The 20047-nt window shown below is 37.8% G+C and overlaps 1 protein-coding gene across 33 annotated transcripts in view; it reads right to left on the bottom strand.

Moving 5' to 3' along the window:
- RIMS2 (regulating synaptic membrane exocytosis 2) overlaps positions 1-19820 on the bottom strand; it is a 698117-nt gene extending 678297 nt beyond the window's left edge. For 32 of the 33 annotated variants that reach the window (XM_064384526.1, XM_064384505.1, XM_064384490.1 and 29 more), the window contains exon 1: positions 19363-19561. In XM_064384526.1, the coding sequence (XP_064240596.1) occupies positions 19363-19538 (176 nt within the window). In that variant the 5' untranslated portion in view covers positions 19539-19561. Of the gene's footprint in view, positions 1-19362 lie in introns of all 33 variants that reach the window. The other variant, XM_064384488.1, reaches the window with a different exon arrangement.
- Between the last annotated feature and the right edge of the window lie 227 nt (positions 19821-20047).

The following is a 20047-nucleotide window of genomic DNA, read 5'->3' as shown; positions in this document are numbered from 1 at the left end:
TTTTGTTAGTTGTATTCCTAGGTTTTTTATTCTCTTAGTAGCAACTGTGAATGGCAGTTCATTCTTGATTTGGCTCTCTTTAAGTCTGTTATTGGTGTATAGGAATTCTTGTGATTTCTGCACATTCATTTTGTATTCTGAAAATTTGCTGAAGTTGCTTATCAGTTTAAGTAGATTCTGGGCTGAGACAATGGGGTCTTCTAAATATACAATCATGTTGTCTGCAAATAGAGACAATCTGACTTGCTCCTTTCCTAACTGAATGCCCTTTATTTCTTTTTCTTGCCTGATTGCTCTGGCTGAAACCTCCAATACTATATTGAATAGGAGTGGTGAGATAGGGCATCCTTGTCTAGTGCCAGATTTCAAAGGGAATGCTTCCAGTTTTTGCTCATTCAGTATGATATTGGCTGTGGGACTGTCATAAATAGCTTTTATTATTTTGAGATACGTTCCATCAATACCTAGTTTATTGAGTTTTTAGCATAAAGGGCTGTTGAATTTTGTCGAAGGCCTTCTCTGCATCTATTGAGAGAGTCATATGGTTTTTGTCTTTGGTTCTGTTTATGTGGTGGATTACGTTTACAGAATTGCATATGTTGAACCAGCCTTGCATGCCCCAGATGAAGCCTACTTGATCATGATGGATAAGATTTTTGATGTGCTGTTGCAATCAGTTTGCCAGTATTTTATTGAAGATTTTTGCATCTATGTTCAACATGGATATTGGCCTGAAGTTTTCTTTTATCGTTGAGTCTCTGCCGGGTTTTGGTATCAGGATGATGTTGGTCTCATAAAATGATTTGGGAAGGATTCCCTCTTTTTGTATTGTTTGGAATAGTTTCAGAAGGAGTGGTACCAGTGCCTCTTTGTATGTCTGGTAGAATTTGGCTGTGAATCCATCTGGACCTGGGCTTTTTTGGTTGGTAGGCTATTAATTGCTGCCTCACCTTCAGCCCTTGTTATTGGTCTATTCAGGGTTTCAACTTCTTCCTGGTTTAGGCTTGGGAGACTGCAAGTATCCAGAAATTTATCCATTTCTTCCAGGTTTACTGATTTATGTGCATAAAGTTGTTTGTAGTAATCTCTGATGGTAGTTTGTATTTCTGTGGAGTTGCTGGTGATAACCCCTTTACCATTTTTTATGCATCTATTTGATTCTTCTCTCTTTTCTTTTTTTTTTTTTATTAATCTGGCTAGCGGTCTGTCTATTTTGTTGATCTTTTAAAAAAACCAGCTCCTGGATTTATTGATTTTTTTGAAGGGTTTTTTGTGTCTCTGCCTCCTTCAGTGCTGCTCTGATCTTAGTTATTTCTTGTCTTCTGCTAGCTTTTGAGTTTTTTTTTGATCTTGCTCCTCTTGCTCTTTCAATTTTGATAATAGGGTGTCGATTTCAGATCTTTCCTTGCTTCTAATGTGGGCATTTATTGCTATAAATTTTCCTCTAGACATTGCTTTAAATGTGTCCCAGAGATTCTGGTACCTTGTGTGTTCATTCTCATTGGTTTTGAAGAACATCTTTATTTCTGCCTTCATTTCATTGTTTATCCAGTCAACATTCAAGAGCCAGTTGTTCAGTTTCCATGAAGTTGTGCAGTTCTAAGTTAATTTCTTAATCCTGAGTTCTAATTTGATTGTGCTGTGGTCTGAGACACTGTTTGTTATGATTTCCATTCTTTTGCATTTGCTGAGGAGTGATTTACTTCCAATTATGTGTCAGTTTTAGAGTACGTGTGATGTGGTGCTGAGAAGAATATGTATTCTGTGGATTTGGGGTGGAGAGTTCTGTATATGTCTATTAGGTTTGCTTTGTCGTGATCTGAGTTCAAGTCCTGGATATCTTTGTTAATTTTTTGTCTCATTGATCTGTCTAATATTGACAATGATGTGTTAAAGTCTCCCACTATTATTGTGTGGGAGTCTAAGTCTCTTTGGAGGTTGTTAAGAACTTGCTTTATGTATCTGGGTGCTCCTGTATGGGGTGCATATATATTCAGGATCGTTAGCTCTTCTTGTTGCATTGACCATTTTACCATTATGTAATGCCCTTCTTGTCTCTTTTGATCTTTGTTGGTTTAAAGGCTATTTTATCAGAGACTAGGGTTGCAACTCCTGCTTTTTTTTTTTTTTTTTTTTTTTGCTCTCCATTTGCTTGGTAAATCTTCCTCCATCCCTTTATTTTGAGCCTATGTGTGCCCTTGCATGTGTGATGGGTTTCCTGGATACAGCACACTGATGGGTTTTGGCTTTTTATCCAGTTTGCCAGTCTGTGTCTTTTGATTGGGGCATTTAGCCCATTTACATTTAAGGTTAATATTGTTATGTGTGAATTTGATCCTGACATTTTGATGCTAGCTGGTTGTTTTGCCCATTAGTTGATGCAGTTTCTTCATTGTGTTGATGCTCTTTACTATTTGGTATGTTTTTGGAGTGGATGGTTCTAGTTGCTCCTTTCTATGTTTAGTGCTTCTTTCAGGAGCTCTTATAAGGCAGGCCTGGTGGTGACAAAATCTCTCAGCAATTGCTTGTTCATAAAGGATTTTATTTCTCCTTCGCTTCTGAAGCTTAGTTTGGTTGGATATTAAATTCTAGGTTGAAAGTTATTTTCTTTAAGAATGTTGAATATTGGCCCTCACTCTCTTCTGGTTTGTAGGGTTTCTGCTGAGAGATCCACTGTGAGTCTGATGGGCTTCCCTCTGTGGGTAACCTCACCTTTCTCTCTGGCTGCCCTTAGCATTTTTTCCTTCATTTCAACCCTGGTGAATCTGATGATTATGTGCCTTGGGGTTGCTCTTCTTGTCGAATATCTTTGTGGTGTTCTCTGTATTTCCTGGACTTGAATACCGGCCTGCCTTGCTAGGTTGTGGAATTTCTCCTGCATAATATGCTGAAGAGTGTTTTCCAGCTTGGATTCATTCTCTCCGTCACATTCAGGTACACCTATCAAGCTTAGATTAGGTCTTTTCACATAATCCTATATTTCTTGGAGGCTTTGTTCATTTCTTTTCACTCTTTTTTCTCTAATCTTGCCTTCTCATTTTATTTCATTGAGTTGATCTTCAATCTCTGATATCCTTTCTTCTGCTTGTTCAATTCGGCTACTGAAACTTGTGTATGCTTCATGAAGTCATCGTGTTGTGTTTTTCATCTCCATCAGGTCATTTATATTCTTCTCTAAGCTGTTTATTCTCGTTAGCATTTCGTCAAACCTTTTTTCAAGGTTCTTAGCTTCTTTGCATTGGGTTAGAACATGTTCTTTTAGCTCAGATAAGTTTGTTATTACCCACTTTCTGAAGCCTGTTTCTGTCAATTCATCAGACTCATTCTGGATCCAGCTTTGTTCCCTTGATGGTGAGGAGCTGTGATCCCTTAAAGAAGGAGGAGCATTCTGGTTTTGGGTGTTTTCATCCTTTTTGCACTGGTTTCTTCCCATCTTTTTGGATTCATCTACCTGTGGTCTTTCTTTGTAGTTGCTGACTTTTGGATGGGGTCCCTGAGTGGACGTTCTTTTTGTTGATGATGAAGTTATTTCTTTCTGTTTTTTAGTTTTCCTTCTAACAGTCAGGCCCCTCTGCTGTAGGACTGCTGGAGGTCCACTCCATACCCTGCTTGCCTGGGGATCACCTGCAGCGGCTGCAGAACAGTAAGGGTTTCTGTCGGTTTCTTCTTCTGTTATCTTCGTCCCAGAAGGATACCTGCCAGATGTCAGCCTGAGCTCTCCTTTATGTGGTGTTTCTTTGGATACACGGGGGTCAGTGAGCTGCTTGAGGGGACAGTCTGACCCTTATAGGAGCTCAAGTGCTGAGCTGTTTCATTCAGAGCTGCTGGGCAGGTACATTTACGTCTGCTGCAGTGGAACTCATAACTGCCTTTTTTCCCAGATGCTCTGTCCTGGGAATGTTGGGCTTTATTTATAAGTTCCTGATCTGCTGCTGCCTTTTTTCAGAGATGCTCTGCCCAACTAGGAGGTAGCCTAGTCACAATGCCAGCAGAGGCAATGCTGAGCTGCTGTGGGCTCTGCCCAGCTGCTGTGTGAACTTCCTTGTGGTTTTGTTTCTAGAAGTATAGTTAGAACTGCCTCAGTAATGGCAGTCTCCCTCAGTAATGGTGGACTGCCTCTGTAATGGTGGACTGCCTCGGTAGTCGTGGACTGCGTCAGTAATGGTGGACACCCTTCCCCTCACAGAGCTGGACTCTCCCGGGTCCAGCTGTACTTGCTGTGAAACTCTCAATCCAGAGTATTTCAGATTGCTGGGCTTTGTAGGGGTGGGACCTGCTGAGCCAGATCAGCTGGCTCCCTGTTTCAGCCCCTTTTTTTCAGTTGAATGTGCAGCTCTGTCTCCTAGGTGTTCCAAGCACCAGTTGAAACAGCCGCCCAGATTTATGTAAGTTTTTGTGCGGACACCTGCTGCACTGGCTGAAACAGACATGCTGGAAACTCCTGGCACTTTTCAGCCCAGGAATCTCCTGGTCTGTGGGCAGTAATAACTCGTTTGGAAAAGTGGTGATCACTCACCCTCTGTGTTGTTCTCACTGGAAACTGCACTCCAGAGCTGTTCCTATTTGGCCATCTTGGATCCTCTCCCCACTCCTCTTTTTTTTTTTTGAGACAGAGTCTTGCTCTGTCATGCAGGCTGGAGTGCAGTGATGGGATCACAACTCACTGCAACCTCTGCCTCCTGGGTTCAAGAGATACTCCTGCCTCAGCCTCCCAAGTAGCTAGGATTACAGGCACAGGCCAGAAAATAAAGTTATTTTCTGCAATTTTCTACCAACTACTTTAAGAGTTTCTTGTCAATGATGACCAACAGGAATTTGAAAAGATCATCATTAAACAATCTTGGAATAATGTGTTTCTGTCCAAAAATAAATAAATAAACCTGATATTAAAAAGGTATGCTGGCTAAGTGTCTCGTTTTAGATGTAGAAAAAAATTTTTATTTAAAGTTTTTACAATTCAACATTTGTATCTTACATAATATCTTGCATTTTGTTTTGCTTAGGATTTTATAATCTAAAATGTGATCAATTTTGCCAACTCTCATGAAGATGCCCCCAAATCTTTCCCACTTTATCCCAGCATGACATATGCCTCCATTATTGTTTTCTATGTGTGTAATGATGTGAAAAAGATTAGGAAGGACTAAGTTAAAGTAATTTAACTAGTCAAAATATACAGTGCAAAGGGAAAAGAAAAGTCTAAAAAATGGTAAATAGAGGACAACTCATGAAGGTCCTAGTTTGCCATGCTAAGAATATTGTACTTTTTCTAGCCTTTGTCAGCCAGAGGTCTGGAAGAGAGGTAAGCTCTAATCTTCTAAGTCATCCATTGTATGCAACATATTAATTTATTTCTTATGCCTCTAGAATGGTACTATTTATGTATCCATCCCTAGTAGAAGAAAAGAATTACTTATTATTTTACGTGTTCCATGGTCCAAAGAAGGGACTCCAGTTAAAGGATGCATGTAGCTGGCAATAGGGAAACACTGATATGTTAAACAAAAGAGTTATATAATCACATATTTTATGTGTAAAGCTCTTTCTCGAAAGAATAAAATTTAAATTGTTTTAAATCAAAATTTAAATAACTTGGGATCAGTAAAGACCCAAATATTGATCTGTGTAAAATCCTACTGCAGCAAAATGTAATTTTCAATTTTTCCTTTAAATATTATTTTAAATGGCTGGTGATAATGATCACATCAATGGCCACTATGATGACAATAATTAACATATTACAGCAATTTATAGCTCACAGCCACTTTCATTTAAATAGTATCACTTTAACCCTGTGATAAAGATATATATAGTCTTTATTTAATCCGTTTGTAAATATTCATATGTTTCACTAGAGAAATACTAAGGTTTGATTAGGGGGTACTGTCCTAACCCTGCTAAGAGTTACATATATTATGGTATGTATACACCTTTACATTTCTAAAGTCTTAAATACTTGAATTCCAAAACACAGCTGCCACCTCAAGTTTCAGTTACAGGACTGTGGACTTGTGTTTTCAATCTTTATTTTATAGAATTCAGTAAGTTAACTGATTTCTTCTTCAAGATAACACAGCTTATAAATGATGGAGCCAGGACTATCATCCAAATATCTAAATCTCATTTTCTATCCCCTATCCAAGACTAACCACAAATGGGGAAAAATAATCCTGTAGAGGCATACAGAGGCATTCACATTACATGTACCTGTAATTCCCCAGCCCACTTCACCCAGAGCACTTGCCAACTGGAGGCAGCCTCTAAGCCCATACATTCTGAGTACATCCTATGAAATCCAGTCCAAGGACCATGGGCACATCCAGGAATGACATGACCTGTACAGCAGGCTCCAGCCCTGCCACTTTCTATATTTTATACGAATAAGTTAATGCAACATTTTCAAAATGCAAAATTTAAAAATAAAAGTTTATTTGTACCTAGCCTTCAAAAAAATTTCCTGCTGATTTAGTTTATGAGCTTCACTATTTTACAAAAATGACTAAGCTCACTATCTAGTTTGAGTTCCCTGACTCAGAAGTTAAAAGCATCACCAATTTTTATGTTGACGCTATTTTTCACTAAAATTTATTTTTTTAAAGTACAAAAGAAATAAGACAAAATTTTAAAGGCAAAACTATAATTATCCTAAGGATTGTCCAATTTTCTAATGCTAAGTCTATCAATCCTGTGATAGTTATATTTTTCAACAAATACTTCTGGTTCTTCCTCTATACATGATAGGATTGCACTTCTCTACCTGAATTAGGTAGGCACGATCAGGAAGTTTGCTTTGGCCAAGAAAATGCAAACAGAAGTTGTATGCATACTTCTGAGAGGAAATTTTAAGAGACAACTTAAGATTCACTGCAGTCTCCCTTTTCAGATGCTCAGAATGTTCCAGAAAGCATTTTCTCCACTAACCTGTTTCCCAGGATGAAGATGACATGGAGTAGAGACCCAAAGGGACTCAGAGAAAACACATAACATCAAAAAAATAAATAAATAAACCTTTGTTGTTTTAAGGTATGAATATTGGGGATAGCATAGCTTATTATAAATTTATTGCCTCTCAGCTCCAAATCCACCCTTCTTTGACCTGCTTTGTGACAGTGAATCTGGACTGTGTCACAATTTCTCCTTTGCACTTGGCAAAATGTTGAACTTTGTCAGTAGAGGGAGCCATACTGACATTAAAGGAGGAAAGGACTTCTAGGTTCTGTGTGTTTTGTTTTTGCTACAGTGCATGGTTGCCGGGAGCTTATAGACATCCAGTGTCACTCAACCTCCTAGCAAGTTTCAGTGGCACCGCAGCAGATAGCTTCTCAAGAAGTCTCAATGGCACCCCAAGAGATGGCTTCCCAATGAGTTTCCTAAGCACCCCAGCCAGCTTCTCAGCAAGTCCTACCAACATTCCCACAGATGATGTCCTGCTTGCCTGACACAGCCTGAGACAACTCAGTGGGCCACCATCACATCCTCCAATGAGGGCTGAAACTCACCGTCAGCCATGCAGAAAGGGCTTCTCTCAAATTTGTTTCTGTTGTAGGTACTCTACCTCACCCCTAGAAGAGGGCTGCTCCCTGCTACAGGTAATAATCCTTTATATTAAAATGTTCCTGTTCAAATCACTTTTATAGTTTCTATCTCCTGACTAGACTCTGATACCTAGTCTATCCTAAAATAAAACTGTCAACTGCAACATAAATTTATATCAGTAGTTTTAAAGAACAATTTTTCTTTTTCTACGTTGTTTCATAGCTACTTTTAATGTTTATATACCTAAGTTAAACAAATGATTATATCCCTAAACCCTGTCATGAAGTTTAATTCATAACCTACACTACTATACATCTTTTCATTAAACCAGACTCTCGGATAAAAATTACAAAAAAATAATATATGAAGGCACACTTACATAGAGTATGCTATTCAACAAAACATGTCAAAAGAAACTACTTCTTGTGGAAAGATTAAATTCAAATATTTACTTACTCATATTGCAATATAAAGTTATGCTGAGTCTTTTAACATGACCATCAAATAATGTAAATACTATATATGGAAATATTTAAATGACTCTTCACTATGTTAGTCATATGGTAAAATTATTTATTCCTCTCCCTATAAAAATAAATACAATTATTAACTAACATGACTACTACTTAGGAATAGTACTTAATCTTTATGTACAGAGCACAGAACAATTCACACTTCTTGCCCACAGTCCCTCCACTCCAAACCCAGTTAAACCAACACTGTAACTCTGGAGGAAACTGTTAACTACATAAAAAGGTGGAATGCAGATTGGCAATAATTTGAGGGCAATATAGTATATAAATTATAGCAAAACATACATAGTAACATATTATTTCAGAGATATTCCGAAATTTGTATCTCTGAATACAAAATACATTTAAAAAAATAAGTTCAGTATCTACTTTATAAAGAATATATATCCAGCCAGGCGCGGTGGCTCACGCCTGTAATCCCAGCACTTTGGGAGGCCGAGGCGGGTGGATCACGAGGTCAAGAGATCAAGACCATCCCGGTCAACATGGTGAAACCCCGTCTCTACTAAAAATACAAAAAATTAGCTGGGCATGGTGGCGCACGCCTGTAATCCCAGCTACTCAGGAGGCTGAGGCAGGAGAATTGCCTGAACCCAGGAGGCGGAGGTTGCGTGTGAGCCGAGATCGCGCCATTGCACTCCAGCCTGGGTAACAAGAGCGAAACTCCGTCTCAAAAAAAAAAGAATATATATCCAAATTTATATCTACTGGTACTCTTTAGAGGAACATCATAAGGAGAATAAATGGCCCCCCGAAGATGTTCCGTCCTAATCACAAGAACATATAAATATGTTTCCTTACATTGCAAAAAGAACTCTAATAGATATGATTAAAATAGGAAGATTATTCTGGAATATCTGGGTGAATTCAATCTAATCACATGAGTCTTAAAAGAGAAAAAAACCTTTCCTAGTTGTGGGCAGAGAGAGATGCAATGACAGAAGAAAGGTCAAAGAGACGGCATCGTGAGAAAGATTCAAAATACCTCTAGGCATATTTTGACTTCCTAACAGACAAGGAAAGACTCTCTCGATTTTTAGAAAATAAGAAAATTTCACACAGCAATGCTATGATAATATTAAGGTTTAAAGAATGCAAGAGTATAACAAGCTATGTGCAAGTACCAGAAAGAGGCCTCTAGGAGGTAAGAACAGCCCTCAGCTGAACAGCCCACAAGGAAATGAGAATCTCAGTCCTATAACTTAAAGAACACAATTCTTTCAACAACTCAAATAAGCAAGGAAACAATCCTCCGATAGTTTCCAGAAAGAAATGCAGCCCTGCCTACACCTTGATTTTGGCCCAGTGAGAAAAATAAATGTGTTAATAAAAGCATTAATTGATTCTTTCACACTGAAGACAGCTTTCAGTTAAAAGGAATTTTGTGTAATAAAACAGATTTTCATCTATGTGCCTGGGAAGCAAACGATTACAAAAATGATAATAGATACCTCATATGCCAACAAAACAAGATGAACGTGAGCACCACCTCCATCTGTCACTGAACAATACCAAAGCACCAAACACCACTCTGGTTGTTCTACTATCTAGTTATATTGTTTAATGTATCCTTTTTCCCTAGTTTTAGCCACCCAGAAGCCTAATTACAGCATGCAAGAAACTGCCAGACTATTTTTCTCTTCGAGCTGAACATAAGCTTGATTGGAAGAAAAAAATGCTAAAGGGCATTCCTCCTGTGCCTAAAGGAGCATTTATCCAGTTCCTCTGTTTAGCAGAACCTATCAAATTATTTGTATTATATAAAAATACTAAATGTTTATAACATATAAACTATATGAAAGTTGTTAATCCCAAATGCCTTAAAAAGCATTTAGCTAGCACTCTGTTGTACAAAAAGTAAAAGAGCTTTGACAGGTATATATAATATAGATAGATATATGTTCATAACATAGAAACTGTATTAAAGTTCTTAGTTCTTGGCCAATTAACTTAAAACTATCTAGTTGTCTTCAATTTTGTAGGTTACCGGTATTAGAAAGAAAATAGGTATAATAATATATTACTCCTGTGTCTAAACCTTTTCTTAACTTTCCCCTTTCCATAACCCCACCCTAATTCCTACTTCTGGAACTTCCCATCTCAAAACGTAATAAAATTTATCTCCCTTTTATAATACAAGCACTTTCTGAAATTCTGCAATAATTCAGCCCACTAATATAAAGAGGCACAGAATCTTCACCAACTTCAACATGTCATTTTCATAATTAATCTCCTCTCTATATTTTCCTAAAATACACTCACATTTCCAACATTCCCTTAGAGGTGATACAGAAATATATACAGGGAAGGAATTTGTCCTTGGTAAGCCTAACATATAAAACAAAGATTGTATGATAGTTTAAAATACACAAAGAATGAAACAAAACAGAAGGGTGACAAATTCATTGAGACTAAGTTATCAATGGGAATAAGGAATATTCAATAAAGGGATGATAGTCCTGAAGTTCTGAAAAGATTACATGGTATGAATATATCCAGTAGAAAAAGTTTTATAAGTTAAGATATTAAGAAGGGTCCCTTCTAATTATGAATGGATTCCAAGAGCCTAATCTTTCTTTCTCCCCTTTGTTCTTTGTCCTTTCTTTTCTTCTTTCTTCCTTTTTGCTCTTTTTACTACCACTCTGTTATTTTCTACCCTATCCCACTATATTCCAGGTTGTAGTCACTTCTAGTACTGATATTAATGTTACAAACTCCCTAGAATAACTAAAACAATAAAAGAAGACACTTCACAACTGCTCCCTAAAGACAGATAACTTCACAGAGCTAATCATCAGAGAGATAAGCAGATACAGGCAGATATATATTATGTAAAGTAGTCAGTTAAGCAAGTCTGGAATCATAAGAATTTAACTGACCCTTAAACCCACAGTTGTCAAATCCTGGCAACGTTGGCTCCCAAATTTTTCAAAAATCTGTCTTGACTCTCCATCTCCACCTCTACTGTCTTATTTCATATCTTCATCATTTATTACCTGGATTACTGTAAGATACTCCTAAACAGTGCCCTTATCTCTAGTATTACACCTTCTAATCAATCTATTAAATGAGAGTGGTTTTTGTTCCAATGGAAGTCTAATTGTATTGTGTCACTGCTTAAAATCTCTCCATGACTCCCAACTCCCTACTGCCAAATCCAAAGAACAGCATAGAAGGCTTTTTTTTTTTGAGACAGAGTTTTGCTTTTGTTGCCCAGGCTGGAGTGTAGTGGTGCGATCTTGGATCACCACAACCTCTACCTCCTGGGTTCAAGCAATTCTCCTGCCTCAGCTTCCCAAGTAGCTGGGAGTACAGGCATGCGCCACCACGCCCAGCCAATTTTGTACTTTTAGTAGAGACGAGGTTTCTCCATGTTGGTCAGGCTGGTCTCAAACTCCCAACCTCAGGTGATCCGCCTGCCCCTGCCTCCCAAAGTGCTGGGATTACATGTCTGAGCCACCGCACCCTGCCAGAAGGCTTTTTAGGCTCTGAAACTTGCCATCTCTCCAGTCTTCTCTATTGACTCATCTCCATTTAAATCTGTGCTTTTCTGAATCACTTCAAGCAAATTTCTTGACCATGCCCTGCTTCTATTTTATTTTTTTAACAAATGAAGGGTTTTGGGCGAGAGGAGGAATTGGGAGTTTTAGGATTTTTGCTTAGAAAACAATCTGCCTGGCTAACATCTCCTCATTCTTTGAGATTCAGCCTAGATGCCATCTTCCCAGGACTGAATCAGATGCTCCTCTTGTTAAATATATCCATGATACACTGTAGTGCACAGTAGTCTCCTGGCACTTACCATGCAAAATTTTCATTGTGGTTTATCATGTTTCTTACAATGAGCTCCTTAAGAATTACCTGATAATGGTTAAAATTATTTCAACACCCAGATATATCTGCATTTCATTAACTAGATAATACAAAAGTTTTTAATGTGCAGGAGTGAGACTTTCAGAGATTTTAACAGGACAAACTATGTGACACCATGTAATATAACACAATATAATCAAACAATACCACAGAGGCAAGACATTACTAGTAAGATTAGTCTGACATATTTTTTACTATGGTTATAATGTACTAAAAACACCTTTACAGTATTTTTTTTCAAGGCACTTTACATTTTTATGTGTTCATATGATTATGGTTGGTCTTAGATTGTCTGTCCCTGGAGGGCATGAACTATTTCCATCCAAAGCATTCTGTGTACTTATCACTCAGCTGTGCTAAACACAATGGAAATGTATTAATTCTCTTAATCACTTTTACAGCCAAATTTTTCCTAATTCCTAATATTCCTTAAATTAAAAAATGGTATCTATCACAATGTTCTTCTGGTTTCTAGTCAAAAAAGATATGTCCTTAGTCGAAAAGAAAGATGAGTTGCAATCATATATAAATGCTAAGTTTGCTTCCATGTAAAAAAAGCAAAATTAAGCATATGTTTAAAAATTACATTTGATTTGAAAAATAAGGACACTGTTACATACGTAAATCTTTTTTTTAAGATTATTGGAGCTCACCTTGAAAGTTGGTACCACCTAGATGAACATAGTATTTCATTCCCAATGTTCGGTCATTCACCAAATTAATATTTTTGAGTACCACTATGTGTAGGGCATTGTATTAAATCAGAAGCTGAGGCTGCATTGGTGAACAAAACAGACATGGTGAGTGCTCTCTGTGAGTTGATAATCTAGCAGGGTAGACAAACCATAAACAAGTAAATGAACAAATCATTATAAATTTTGATAAGCATAATTAGGGAAATATAAAAGGTATTGTTGTAAAGAATACTGGAAAGAACCTACTTAAGAAAGAGTAGTCAGAAAAGAGCTCTCTAAAGATTCAAATTTGAAGCTAAGCCAAAACGATGAGAAACCGGCAATCATACAAAGCTTAAGTGTATTTCAGGGGCAGTGTGAAGATGAGCATTCTAAGCTCAATAACCATATTTCAAAATTAGCTTAACCTAATACAGCCCTGTGGGTTCTTAGATAAAATATGAATAAGACAAATCAGTAAATATAGATTTTAGTTAAATAATAGAGGAAAAAATTTAACCCAGGCAAATCTAAAGTCAATTACAAAGCAGTTTCCACAAGTAAGTCCCCTCAATTCATCTTTGACTATCAGTATTTTGCCAATTACCAATAACTTGATGTCAGTGTTATTTTCACTGCTATGTCTTAGTTATCAGACTCCTTAAGAATGATATTTGCTGAGGAAACTATTTTCAAGTTGTTACCAACCCTCTCCCCATCCCTAGCCTTCTAAACAAATAATGAAGTCACTTAAAAGCTCTCCAAGTATATTTTGACTTCCTAATAGACAAGGAAAAGACTCTCTCAATTTTTAGAAAATAAGAAAATTTCACCCAGCAATGCTATGATAATATTAAGGTTTAAAGAGTGCTATCTATATTAGTTAACAATAATGATTATTTATAGCACAACTACTTACAGCAGGATATTTAGTCTATAACAATCACAATCATTCAAAATAAGTGTTATTACTCAAATAGTATAGATGAGGAAACTCAGTTTAATATATAAGCAAGACATTACCACTATTAATTAGTAAAGTAAGGTATCAAGTCAAAATTCATGTGGTCCATCACACTTGCTTCCATTACCTCTTTCTTCATCGCACAATATAATTAGTTCTTTATCAGACTCTATTGTCAAGAGAAAGATGTTATTTAATTTCCCTTACTTTAAAATATAGAATATATATAAATTTATTGGGTACTTTCTCATAAAATGTAAATCAATTTTTTGTTTGCTTGTTTTCTTATGTTAATCAATTTTTTAGAATGAATTTTGAATCCTTAAAAACTAGTTTTTAATTTTTTTGGCAATGGCAAGAATGGTTTACATAAGCAAATTTTATTTAAAAGTATTCATGATTCAATTGGTAGTTTTTAAAAGTATTAGAATAGGGAAGGTCATTCTAAGAAGATCACAAACCCAAACTCCATAAAACAAAAATACAACAAATTCAAATATATTTTTTAATCCTGACCAATAAAATAGGCATAAACAAGGTCCTAAAACAAGTAACATGTAAAAGAGCCTCTAAATCACTAAAAATCACTAACAGAAAAGGGAATACAAATGGCTCTAACAAAAATTTTTTTTTGAAAAAAAGGCTCTCAAACTCTCTGACAAGAAAATTGCAAATAAGCCTACAGTGGCACCTTTTTCGTTGAAATATTGGTAAAGATTACCACACACTGAGTTGGCAAGGATGTGAGAAAGTCCCCTTAGTACATGTCACTTATACATATATCCTCTACAAAAGTAAATTTTGCGATATTTATTAAATTTAAAATATACTAATCCTTTGACCCAACAACTTTGTTTCTAGGAATCTGTCTCAAATATACATTCATACAAGTAGGAAATGTATGTACAAAGATATTTTTCACAGACAATACTGTAATAAATACTAAAAATTTCTAATGACAAAGTACTTAGAAAAAAACTTAAATACCCACAAATATGGTACTAAAGAAACTACAGAATATTCATTAAAAGGGATAGTATGTATCCTATATCCATTAAAATTAATGAGGCAGCTATACAGTCACAGATGTGGAACTGGCCTCCCAAAAAGCAAACTGCGGGACACATTTGTGTTTTTATGTTTACATCCATCTGTACATACATGTATGTACACACACATACACACATATACAGATACACACACAATATTATATATACACATGTATTTATTCTTATGCATAGACTGTCACTGGAAGAGTATACAATATAAAATATACCGGTAATAGTAGTTGGCTCTGGGTGGGGGAAAAAGGTAGCTAAGAAATTCGGGGGGTGGCTCACACCTGTAATCCAAACACTTTGAGAGGCCAAGGCAAGAGGATCATTTGAACCCAAGAGTTCAAGACCAGGCTGGGTATAGGGAGACCTCATCTCTACAAAAATAAAAAATATATTAATCAAGTGTTGTGACACCTGCCTATGGTGCCAGTTACTCCAGAGGCTGGGGTGAGAGAATCGCTTGAGCCCCAGGAGGTCATGGCTGCAGTGAGCTGTTATTGCGCCACTCCACTCCAGCCTGGGCCTCAGAGCAACAAAAATCCAGTCTCAAAAAAAAAAAAAAGGAAAAAAAAAAGAGAAAGAAAAAAAGAAATTTTATTTCAAAATTTTATAAATTAACTTTGGAAACTACTTTTAAAATTGAAATATTTTTTAAAATGTAGAACTGCTCACTTATGTGTTAAATATATACTAATCATTACCCTAATCTAGCAGGAAAATTTTTACTTACTGCCTTCCTTTATTTTGGGAGCAAATTAACTCTTTAACAGAAAATCTAAACAGCCAGTGAAAAGATAATATACACATTAAGAAACACATAATTTCTAATTTGTGTAATCTGAAAGACTATGATATGCACATATTAGAAACAATATTTACTGAATGAATACTTTTCTATTGATTTAGTGGGTTTGCTATCCTCATACATTTTTTCACAATTACACAAAAAATCCCACTGGAAATTCAACTTTTAATAAGTTGCGTATTTATTTCAAACAATGGTTCTTCATTGTCCCATAAAATTGATAAGCTACCTCCTTAACATTACCACAATTCAAATAAACATAATTTATTAAGTATCTATTATGTGAAGGTGTTAAGGATGTTGCAAAACACAAACTAAAAAAAAAAAGGGTAAATTTTGATTCTTGCCCTCAAGAAGTTTACAATCTTGAAAGACAAGACTTAAGAACATTATTCAGATGTCTTGGAAGATTGAAAAAAACCATTAATCAGTAAAAAGACATTATAAATTTTACTGATGGATTGAATAAGCCAAATTAAAACTGCTACAGGAATACATGAAAGGATTTTTTTAAGTAATTACTGATCAAGGATCTACTAAGATTTTTAAATGCTAGCAAAATTATAGTATCTTGCTCACATGTAAAATGGTATTATTTGATGATGATACATTTCCTATATGGATGTTCAGCTGGACTTTGATTAAATTACCAATAATTAGATATAATTTTTAATTATTCAAGCTCCTAAGGTGAGAGATTACAGTAATAGTCTCAGTTTTAAATACTCAGTTGTCTTATTAAAAATATCTCAAGCATGAATCTTTTAATACATGCATATTTACTTATAAATTATATGCATCTAAGTATTGTCCATCTATATATTAAATATTAACAAGGTTCAAATTCATTCTTTTCTCCACTTTGCCTGAATACTTAACATGAACACTGAAACTCATAGATCATGCAAAAATATTTTTATCTAACCATTGCAGTATCTTCACACATCAAACATATTTTTTAACATAATTGTTAAAAGGCAGCAGACACGCATCTAAATTTGTTTATTTTTCTCACTACTCTTAGAATACATGTTAACACCCAATGTAATGAGCAGCACTAAAAAGAAACAAAGGATAGTAATGACCAAGTAAGTGGACCCTAAAACTTTATGGGAAATAGTAATCATTGAAGAAGGTTAGTATTATTTTTCTTATATATTTGTTATTTAATACCCAATATTGATAATATGTTATTTAACAAACTGTCAAATTCTTCAAAATGATTTGTCTCTCATTACAATAATTCTATTATAAAGTCTATTCATTTCCTCATTTTCCTTGACTACTCTTTCATTAAAAAAAAATTAAGAACATTTAAAACCAAATGTCCAAATATGTTATGCTTTAACCTCCAAATAACTTTTTGTTAAAATAAATATAACAAGAATTCTGAAACCATGAAAGCCATTTTGAGATAAGACATCTTTCTAAGACTAAGTTAGGTAGCAATGCAAATAAATATTTAAAATAAATCTAAATATATATTTTTTCATCGTAATTTTATAGATTGTATGAAAAATGTACTGAGAACATTTGTTTCTATCTAAACTATGGAAATATGAATATGTAAATATTACATGTATTTGAATAGTATGTAGGTTTACATACAGATATAATATATACATGTAGCTACCTGAAAAACCCTATTACATCTTCTTCTTAATATACTGTTCATTTTGAATAATCCTAATTCAATACTTAAAAGTCCATTTATATTTCTATATTAAACAATAAATAGAACTACAGTGAACTAGCCAATAAACACTAAGGTTTAGCATACTATGAAGAAATAAAAACATATTTTATATTTAAATATGTAAGTCAAAGAAATAAAACTACATTTTATAGGAGCATCATTTTGGAGACACTTATTTTTTTCAATTATACTAAAAGGCGTAAGTTCATATATTTAAATATCAAACTGCAAGTCATCAAAAGCTTGGCATTGTTAGTATACAAAATAAAGTTAAGCAAAGTAAGAAGTATGCCCAAAAAAGCTTCTAAAAATAATGCTTTATTCTTTTATTAGTTGGAGTAAACTGCTTAAGTCTCTTAATTTCTTCACATCCCAAGGCTGTTAATAAATAACATTCCTGGCCGGGCGCGGTGGCTCAAGCCTGTAATCCCAGCACTTTGGGAGGCTGAGGCGGGTGGATCACAAGGTCAAGAGATCGAGACCATCCTGGTCAACATGGTGAAACCCCGTCTCTACTAAAAATAGAAAAAATTAGCTGGGCATGGTGGCGCGTGCCTGTAATCCCACCTACTCAGGAGGCTGAGGCAGGAGAATTGCCTAAACCCAGGAGGCGGAGGTTGCGGTGAGCCGAGATCGCGCCATTGCACTCCAGCCTGGGTAACAAGAGTGAAACTCCGTCTCAAAAATAAATAAATAAATAAATAAATAAATAAATAAATAAATAACATTCCCAAATAAGTATTCAACCCCAGAAATTAGCTTTCACATAGAAACTATTAATTTCAGTTATTATGTCAGGAACATATTTGCTGTTTTAGTCCCTCAATATTTTGTGAGAAATAGTATCTTTAGATTTATGAATATTTGATGTTTGTTACCATAAATTATTTAAAGTAGTATTTTTCATTAAAATATGAAAATATATACCTATTGACAACAAAACTTGTTCCTCTGTAAGTACATGAAAGAATATTAAATTCAACATGTTTTTAAAATTTACCTGAGTAGAGGTGAGTGTATTAGTTCCTTCATAGAGGAACTCCACACTTTCACTTGTATATTTCTGTGGAGAATATGGGAAACATATACTTGACAAAACGCCAAAGAACATCCCACCTTTGGTATATACACTGTGTAAATTAATCTCTCAGTAACTCATTTCAAGTAAAAAGAAAAAAGCCAAGCTGGGAAAACATAAAAAAGGTTACACGTCTTCTGAACAACCTCTTTCACGAAGTAACTGAGAAATCAAATAACCACAAAACATTTAAAAGCAAGTCTTGTAGAAACAAATCTCTTTGCTAGACTAACCAGAAAAGGAGTCTCAGAGCTAAAGATAACCCTGTCTGGACAGTTCCCTAGTGCTGAAGTTCCAGAGCCAGTAAACTGATGCCTGGGTGCTGTTTTCACTCCTCCCACCCTCGGAAAAAACCGGGCTGCCAAGACCGTGAGCACGAATAGTAGAACTTCACAAGGTAGGGAGCATCCCAAACTGCAGTGATGGTAGGAACTGGAGTCTCTTCAGGATTAAACAGATTTACTAGTTGCAAACAGGAAGAGCAGCAGAGTGCAGGGTGTTAGCACTCGCCAAGGGGGAGGGGCTGGAAGATGGCGGCGGCCGCACACCCACCCGAGACGCGACAGAGCTTAGGCCCCTCGCCCACGCCGCCGCCCGCTGCCCGCAACCACCGTGGGCAGCCCTGCTCTGTCCCGCGTTGCTGGCACAGCGGCTCCGCGGAGACGGAACCACGGGTCCCCAGCGGCGTCCGCATCCCCGGCCGGAGCGCCTTCGCCCTGGTCCGGCCAGGGAGCACCTGTGCACGGCCATATTGGATTCCGTGCCCCAGTCGCTGCCTCCGCGCTCAGGCGGCGGGAAAGGAAAGCGGACGCGCAGAGCCTGGGTTCAGCCCCAGTCCCGCTGGGGCCCCAGAGCCAAGCTGACCAGCGGGGAAATCCGGAAAGTCGCCGGGGAAAATCACACCGCCCTAAGGCTCGCCACCCTCACCTCAGCCGGCCTCGGCGCCCTCCCTCCCCGACACACACCCCCCGCTCTCAGACACCCAGCAAACAGCCCGGGCGGCCGGCGCTGGCCGCAGCCCTCGTGGCCTGGGCGCCGCCGGAGGGAGGGAGGGCGGCGATCCCGGGCGCGCAGGCGGCCGCCGGGCAGTGGCCGAGGGGGCGGAGGGCAGGGAGAGAGGCGGGAATATGGAGCCAGATCCTTACTTGAGCACGGACTGCTCCTTCTCCTCTTCTTTCTTCTGTCTATCCATGACGGCCAGGATGATTTTCCTCTCCTCCTCCGTGAGGTGGCTGAGGTCAGGCATCTCGGGCTGCAGAGGCGGCTGAGAGGCCGCCAGGGTGGGAGCCAGGCGGCCCCGGGGCCCAACAGGAGCCGACATGTTTGGCGGAGCCGAACCACCCTAGGGAAGCGGTGAGGCAACTCCAGTGGCAGCGGCGGCACCGGCGCGGCGGCTGGGGCAGCCTCCAGCGCTGGGACAAATACATACAAATCAATGGCCTTCAATCCAAGGCGACAGCCCCCCTCCCCCAAGAAAGAGCAGGGGGAGGGGAGGGCAAGCGCGTAGGGAGCGAGGGCTGAGGAGTGCGCTTCGGGAAATGTTTCTTCTTTCCGGGGGCGGAAGGACAGTGAAGTGAGCGGTTCAAAGGAGAGGGGAGCGGGAGGCCGGGACACGGAGTGAGTGGAGCAGTGGGGGAGGGTGGTGGAGTAAGGTGGCGGGGACAGCTAAGGGTGGGGTGACTGGAGGGAGCAGGCGGGAGGGCGACAGGCGGACCGGGGCTCGAGTGTGTCCGGCTGCGGCGGGGGTCGGGAGCGCGCGCGCCGCCTCGGAAGGGAAGGGTGCCTGCGAACCAGCCCCCCGGGAAGTCGCTTCGAACCTCCAGGGTACCG

This window comes from Aotus nancymaae, unplaced genomic scaffold, assembly GCF_030222135.1.
Source record: "Aotus nancymaae isolate 86718 unplaced genomic scaffold, 86718_ANA_hifiasm-v0.15.2.pri h1tg000036l, whole genome shotgun sequence".
Classification (NCBI taxonomy): domain Eukaryota; kingdom Metazoa; phylum Chordata; class Mammalia; order Primates; family Aotidae; genus Aotus; species Aotus nancymaae.
Note: the sequence above shows the minus strand (reverse complement) of the source record. Positions and strands in the feature narration are given on the sequence as shown.